The sequence below is a fragment of the Mercurialis annua genome, linkage group LG2 (genome assembly GCF_937616625.2).
Source record: "Mercurialis annua linkage group LG2, ddMerAnnu1.2, whole genome shotgun sequence".
Classification (NCBI taxonomy): domain Eukaryota; kingdom Viridiplantae; phylum Streptophyta; class Magnoliopsida; order Malpighiales; family Euphorbiaceae; genus Mercurialis; species Mercurialis annua.
The window spans coordinates 37952326-37960490 of NC_065571.1; the positions used below are offsets into that span (position 1 = coordinate 37952326).

An 8165-nucleotide genomic window follows, 5' to 3' on the forward strand; every position below is an offset into this window, starting at 1 on the left:
TTCCTCTTTGGGATACCATGTACCCCCCCCCCCCCCCCGTCCTTCCACTCTGAACGGGCATTTGTCGAGGTTCATCTTAATATCGAATTTGTCGAGGACTTTCATCATTGCCTAGAGATCCCTCGGGTGATCTTCTTCCTTTTGGCTTTTTACTATTTTTTCTTCCACATATACTTCCATTTTCTTTCCAATTTTTTCTTTGAATATGAATTTCATCAACCTTTGGTAGGGACTCCAATATTTTTCAACCCAAATGACATCATTGTATAACAAAATATAGGTTTGTCTGTTATGAATCTTGTTTTGTCTTGGTCTTCTTTTTTCATGGGGATTTGGTTGTACCCTTGTGTCATGTCCATTAGACTATAGAGCTTGTAGCATGCGGTTGCATCTACCAGCTAATCGATGTTGGAAACTGGAGAACAGTCTTTAAGGTAGGCTTTATGGAGATCCATGAATTCTACACACATGCGGAATTTTTCGTTGGCTTTTGTGACTAGCACCATGCTGGCCAACCACTCTGGTATTTGACTTCCTTGATAAATCATGTGGCTTATAGCTTATCGACTTATTTGGGAATTGCTTTATGGCATTCCTTAGAATGTTTTCTTTTCTTTTGCTTGACAATCTTTGCCACTAGTTCTACATTCAATTCGTGGCAGGCGACCCCTGAGTCAACTCCCCTTATCTCTAATGCTTTGACCGCAAAAGTTGTGTGGTGTTGCCTAAGCACTCCCTTGATGGACTCTCTTAGCTCTTCGGGAATATTGGTCTTAAGTTTCACCAGTTTTCCCGGGATAACTTCCCATACTTCCGACTCCCCTAATATTTTGGAAACGGGCTCTTTACAAGGTAGGTTGAGTATCTCTTCTACCGTTAGTTGTTCCGCTATAACGGCTTTGTGAAAAAATCCTTCTTTCAAAATCTCCAGTTCTATGAGTTTACCTTTCGTTGTAGGGAACATCATTCTTTGGTTCCGTATGTCAACCACTAGCTCCCAATTCGTATAGGAATGGACATCTACGTATCACGTTGTACAGCAGTTTCCTATTAACCACATGAAATGAGCTTATGATCGTTTTCTCTCCTATGTTGGCTTTTTTAGTTGGAATCAGATGGTGACGGTGCCCACCGAATGTAGTTTTTCTCTTCTAATTCCTTTGATTTCCATCGAATGTAGCCTTATCCTTATTATGCTTCCTCCAACGCTTCGGTACGCATCCCATGTTGCTGTATTTACTGTAATTTCGGGATCTACGGGTACTTTTCATACTCGTCTTCCTTCCACCTCGGCCTCAATAACTAACACTTCTCCAGTTTCTACTTCGTTGTCCGTACTCACATGGTACATGTACTTGCGTTATATGTAGGTTACGCTTGTATCACTTCAAAGTTGCCACATGGCCCTCTTCCTAAGGTATTTTTCCTTTAGCCATCCCGTTTGTGGGGATGATAGTACTTACATTTCTTTTTGTCTCTGAATGGCTGTTGGCTTTTTCATGAGTTGGTGGTGTGGGTCTTTTATTTCTGGGTTCACTGGTTATTTCTCAGTTCTATCAAAAGAATTTAGTTATTTTTGAAGAATCATTACAATATACGGCGTCAAATGATAGATTCAGAAATAGAGGTGATGGTTTAATGGCGTTGCTGTATGTCCCATAGTACCTGAAATACAGTCAAGAAGTTGGATCTTGGGCTTGGGCCCCTAGTCCACTCTGATGATAAAGTTAGTAAGGGTATATCAGATAGAAAAGATGGATTATATGAAAAAAGTGAATTGTACATACCTTTTAAAATGGGACTTATTGTGTTTTTATAAGCAAGTGTCTAAGCCTTTTCTTTTCGTAGTGATGTGGATTTTATGGTATTCCATCACTACACTTCCTTTATACTTTTTGATGCACCAATCATATAATTGTTTAGTACACTTCGTTTATATTTTTTGATGCACCAATTGTATATTTTCGATATATAATAAATTATGATATAATTTTAAAAAATTACTTTTTGTATATTTTTATATGTTTGATGTATAATGCGTATACTTTTAATATATTTGGTATACTTTGTATGCAAATACTGCTGTAAAATTATTGTTGATGCATATTTGTATAACTTATGTATACTTTTGACATACAATGCATATATTTTTAATATGTAATTCATATACTTTTATATTGTATATTTATAATATTTCGTGTACTTCTCGAGACTAGTTGCAGCTTCATAGATGATAGAACTATATAGTTGTACTTTTGATATATGATGCATAAATTTTTAAAATTAAATGTATAATTTTAGTGTATAGACTAAGTGAATTAGTATTGATAATATTTCTTTTATAGTTATGCTATTCATCTATATTATACAATGAATGTGTATAGTATTGATATAATTTAATTTTATTATCAACAGTATAATATCATATTTTCAATATATTTTTAAAATAAACTACTTATAATTTGTTTATTTTATTTCAATATAGAATACGGGTATCTTTATAATGTTTAATTTTTATTGCTAAAATATTAGTTGTGAATTTATGGGAATCAATTTTGATTACCTAAAGGTGTGAGTAAATCTAACCCAAGTGTCAAGACTCTCTAGTGCATTTTTTAAATCTCAGTTTCAGAATCCATTAGTTAAAAATAACTAATAACGTTCTAAGAAGATTCTACCTCTTTTAAAAACAACCTAATGCTAAATTAATGCAAGTGAAATAAAAAAAATTAGGGACAAGATCAAATGATCCAAATAAGTAATTTCATTTTATTTTATTTTTTAAAAAGAAATAGATAAAGAAAGAACAGCACATCAAGTTCTTAACTAAAAAGACAAGGTAACTGTAACCAGAAAAAGCTTTATCAGAAAAGATAAAAAGACAAATATACAAATTCCAAATCAAACTAAAGAATCAATCAATCACTGCCAATTTAAATTTATAACGGCCGGGTTTGTTCATAAAACAAGGTGAACATGCCATGCTCTTTCACCAAAACAGTTCTTCAGCTGATATAGAAATCACGATAAAGATCCAAAAATTGTTGATTAAAATTATAACATTCCGAGGTTCATAATATGAGAAAGCAACACAAAAATAATGTCAGAAAACAGCAAGATCACTTGACGTAAATGATCTTGATTACTGATGCAGTTCCAATACGATGCAGAGCCACAACAGAATCCCCAATCTTGCAGACTCCTTTCCCCTTGGCATGTTCCAAGGCAAAATCCAATGCTTCTTCTGTAGTCTCTGCATGTGATGCCCTAGCAGATCCTGCATACAAAACTGGTACCAACCCCCTAAATATCAGGCTATGCCTTGCAGGCGCTTCATTGCTACACGACCAATCAAACGAATCTGTCTGCACCTCAGGAACCACCACTGACAGAATAGGAATTCCAGGTCTGTATTTAGCCACCAATTTCGCAGTACTTCCTCCTCTCGTCAGCACTAATATAAGAGATGCTTTCGCAGACATGGCTGTTCTCACCGCCGACGACGCCAGACTCTCTAACGGGCTCATCGGCACAGGTGAGTGTTCCATTATTCTCTTAAAGACATCTCCATAGTTCAATGTGCTTTCTGCTTCTATGCATATTTTTGCCATGGTCCTCACAGCAAGTTCTGGATACGCCCCAGCAGCTGTCTCACCACTCAGCATGACACAGTCGGATCCATCAAGGACCGCATTGGCAACATCGGTGGCTTCAGCTCTAGTTGGCCGCGGGGATTTGATCATAGACTCCAGCATCTGGGTTGCAGTCACAACTGGTTTTCCTTGAATGTTGCACTTGTAAATCATCACTTTCTGTGCTAGAAAAATCTTCTCAATTGGAATTTCCATACCGAGGTCACCACGCGCCACCATAAATGCATCCGAATTTGCCAAGATATCATCAAAATTTGCAACACCCTCTTGATTTTCAACCTGGCAGATAGATATCAGGGGCAAATCACATGTAAGACATTCAAAAAACCAACTGTCCGACAGAAAGCTATATTGCGACCTCACTCAGACATTTCAAAATATCAGAGATGCATGCGTTTATCCTATGTTGCATGGAAACTTATCAAATTCTTATCTGAGAAGGCTTAATGAAACTCCAAAATTTTAAATTTCTAACCTATTCTTGTAAAAAATTATGGTATCAGCGATTTCCATTTCAATGTTCACATTGATTATTTCTTAAGATTAATTACATGCCAAATAATCCTTTCAAAATCAAGCAACTTACACTCCAGTTATCGAAAGTAACACAACATTCGGAGCAGAATAATTTTTGACATCTCATTACATGCAACTTTACTAACAAAAAAAAAGGCCATAAATTTTTTCTAGTTTGTGTTGTAACATAATGAGCATACCTTTGACATGAGAAGGATATTCTTAGCATGAGGCCCCAACAACTTCCTGACTTCAACAAGGTCGGAGCCTTTCCGCACAAAAGACAGAGCAATCATGTCAATTTGATTGGGAACTCCCCACTTCAAGATATCTTCCTTGTCTTTCTCAGTCAAGGTAGGGAGATCCACAATAACCCCAGGAAGATTCACATTTTTCCTCTCACCGAGAACGGCGGAATTCTCACACCGGCATTGAACCAAACCTGCTTTTTTGTCACATGATAAAACCGTAAATGAGATAGTTCCATCTGCACAAAGTATAACCATTCCAGGCTTAACATCCTCAGCCAACTTTTTGTAGCTCATGCTGATCATATTTGCATCCCCTTTGATGCTATAATCGGTAGATACAGTTATTTCTTGGCCTTGTTTTAGCTGCACGGGTTTTGCATCCTTCAAGAAACCAGTTCGAATCTCGGGTCCCTGTGCACAATCAACCACTTATTAGTAACCCTCCACTTTTGCAACTTACAAAATTCAAATATTTTTATAAGAAAAGGTACAATAGGTGTATTATAGTGAAGGTACGGACCCAGTAAGAGCATGGTAGACATCTTATATAGAATTTAACAGTATATTCTATCAATTTTACCTATATTACAACCATTTAATACAGTTTTACCCATGTTATATAAAATTTCTGAGTCGGTCACTGTGAAGCAGCTGGGTTTACTATTATTTTTTTAATAAATCATAAAGTGACAAAACTGGGGCCAAAATCAGAAGAAAACAAAAAAGCGAATTGTTACAAAAATGGGGATCAGATAATACCTTGGTGTCGAGCATGACGGCACAGAGAGTAGCAGTGTTAAGCATGGCAGCCTTGAGATTCTCGAGAGTTTCCTGATGGTACTCGTGAGATCCATGAGAAAAATTGAATCGGGCGACGTTCATGCCAGCCCTCAATAGCTTCTCCAGCATATCAATGGATCTGGAGGCGGGTCCGAGCGTGCATACGATTTTTGTTTTGTGCTTTATCTTCATTGTTACGCCACCACCGCCGTTGCTCATCGTCTTCTGATTTGCCTTTTCACAAACAAAGAAGATGTGTGTGGAAATGGAATGGTATTTGGTAAATGGTAGAGACGCAAATTATAAACTAAACCGAAGGGTTGTATCTGGTGGCGTTGTGGAAAATGATTCGCTGTCCAACAAATTATTATTTATAATGGTTGAATAATTGATATAGTATTTTTAATTTAATTATTACTTCCTCTCTTTTTTTTTTTTTTTTGCAAACCGTACAAAACAAACCTCAAAATTTTGACAAACGGTACAAAAACCCTCAAAAATATTTCAATTTTTGAGATTGCAAAAGGTCATGATTTTATAAAAATAACTTTAATATTTTTAATAATTTTTAAATAACTCTTTAAAAAATTAGATAAAGAATCCAAATGCACTTTTATTTTTGATGTTTTAAAAAAAAAAAAACAATTCATTTCCAACGGTCGGCTTCGCTGTCGGCCGCTAGAGGGACATAAGACGAAGAGGGACGAATGCCTCTTCGTCTGAGACTACCCAAATGAAAAGCTTTCTCCTAGTTCGTCCTGTCTCTTATCAATGAATAGACGAGCTTCGTCTGTTCACTAAGAATAGACGGCTTCATCTATTCTCAGAGAACATACAGAACTGTATGTTCTTTAAGAACAGACCGAGCAAGCAGTGGTTTCTGAGCCAACAGTGGTTTCGGGCCGGCGGGTTTCCTAAAAAATGTGGCGGTTTCTGAAATAGGTTTTAATAGATTAAATTTGATTTAGTTATTTTTATTTGATTTAATTGATTTTTAATTAATTTAATTATTCTTAATTAGGTTTTATTAATTGGATTTTGATCAATTTAATTAGAATTAATTAATTGGATTTGACTGGTTCAATTATATTTTGATTAGTTTAATTGTGTTATATAATTAGGTTTTGTTTGATTTAATTAGATTTAATTAAGTTTTAATTGATTTAATTAGATGTAATTGCATTTTTTAAGATTAAGGAGGTTTAGATTGATTTGATTAGTATTTTAATAAGAATTTTAATTAATTAGAGTTGATTATAAAAAGGGGTGAAAAAGTGTTAATTTTTTAAAAATTTAAAATTAATAAATATATTAAGCATTAAGGATATTTTTGTACCTTTTCTCTAATGTCACATCAGTAAGTTAACGGAAGTTTTTCAAAGTATGAACGAAAGAGATTTTTTGTTCAATTTAAAAAATAGAAGGGCTTTTTTGTACCTAAAAAGAATTTAAGAGCTGCGAGCGGAGTGGGGTTCGGGGACTGCTCGCCCAGGCTTATGGCTGATTTCATGGTATGGATATGTCTTTTCCCTTCTTCCATCTTGATGTGTCAATTTCTTATCTCTTTTTGGCTTTGCCCTTTGCTTAAGACACTAGTGATCCATTCCTTGTAGTTGGCGGGTTGATTTATGACTTTAGCCCCAGTTTGGACAAATTCCCTTTGGCGTCTTTGTTGGTCTTGAGTGATAAAATTCGCCCTTAGTATTGGTTCATTCACTCAGCTGTTTCCTGGTTGGTTTTGAGAAGTCACGCGTTCCATGAACACTCCTTCATTTTATATGTCTACCTCTTGACTGAATCCATGACCTCATCCCTTAGTTGGACGGGCTTCGTTCGGGCCTGACATATCAAATGTGCGGCTTAATCTGGTAGTCTGGAGGTGCTAATCAGAGAGCATTCGGATGAGCTCTTGCATCCATAAGGGATTAGTATGATTTCTATAAATTATGGATGCATGAGATGTGTGAGATGCATATGCATGAAATGCAGGGTTAGTTTTAAACACATAGCCCGTAGCAGGTAACAAGTAACAAGTAAACAGTTGATATCACAGAGACAAATTGTTCTTTCCTACCTTATTTCTCCCACACACGTGTTCCGTGCGAAGTTTATTCGTAGGAATTCTGGTCTAGACTTTCGCATCCCGGATGCTACAATCGTCGTAAACCTGCAAGATCTCTTATAGCAGTTCTAAAGCAGATAGACAACACTTTAACAATGTAACGACTTCTTATCCCATTCTGGAAGGAGTTTAAACATGTAAGTGTGGATCTTTGAAATCTTGAGAGTAAAATTGCTTGGTGGCTGAATCTAGCAAAAGGATTTTCCACTAGACTGGTTATTAGAGATTCAATTAAGCAAAGGAGTTTCACTTAATCAGATTTGTTCTTTTAGATCTGGCTTGATAGATTCAGATGTCGGATATGGTTAATGATTTTGAGACTGATGGTACTAGATATTGATGTTAGGATGAACGGTTCAGGACATGGGACGTTTGCTTGTTCGGATTGCGTGTCCTGCACTCGTGGGTTTGTGGCCCTTTTATAGCATGTGTAGCGTGCTTGGTTTGCTTCTTCTTTCCTAGCCGATGTGGGATTTATGGTTATCCCGTTTTTAATTGGTTTATTTGTATATTCCATCATTGATCTCCCCCCCCTTCTTTTTATCGTAGTGACTGGGTATTTATGCCGAGCCTTGATCATTTTGATCTTTGACTTTTACGTCTTGTTTTGCTATCTGATCGTGGATACCGTCACGTTCGCCTACTTTCGTATGTGCCGACATATGCTTCTTTTTTGGATGTCCGAGACGACCGTTTTCGCTTTCGACTTTTTGTCTTTTCTATTCTTGGGATCTATCTATGCTTTTTGTAGCATGTTTTGGTTGTCTGGTTTGGTTTAACCCAACCAAAATAGGCTACAAAGGAGCTTAGGGAGACCCCATACTTTGTGGAAGTTAGAACAAC

At 36.3% G+C, this 8165-nt stretch overlaps 1 protein-coding gene across 1 annotated transcript; it reads right to left on the reverse strand.

The window, feature by feature from the left end:
• Positions 1 to 2907: 2907 nt before the first annotated feature.
• On the reverse strand, positions 2908 to 5554 carry LOC126669018 (pyruvate kinase, cytosolic isozyme). Its single transcript, XM_050362296.2, has 3 exons — positions 5180 to 5554; positions 4370 to 4831; positions 2908 to 3932 (listed from the first exon to the last, which is right to left on the reverse strand). The coding sequence occupies exons 1-3, from the start codon at positions 5417 to 5419 to the stop codon at positions 3120 to 3122; spliced, it is 1515 nt and encodes a 504-aa protein (XP_050218253.1). The 5' UTR covers positions 5420 to 5554; the 3' UTR covers positions 2908 to 3119.
• Positions 5555 to 8165: the final 2611 nt, after the last annotated feature.

What these genes read in the sequence shown, in the direction of transcription:
- LOC126669018 (XM_050362296.2), bottom strand. Translation starts at nt 5,419, where the DNA reads ATGAGCAACGGCGGTGGTGGCGTAACAATGAAGATAAAGCACAAAACA. An exon ending in CCGTCATGCTCGACACCAAG is followed by an intron (nt 4,832 to 5,179) that starts GTATTATCTGAT and finishes GATTGTGCACAG; the next exon opens with GGACCCGAGATTCGAACTGG. An exon ending in ATATCCTTCTCATGTCAAAG is followed by an intron (nt 3,933 to 4,369) that starts GTATGCTCATTA and finishes TCTATCTGCCAG; the next exon opens with GTTGAAAATCAAGAGGGTGT.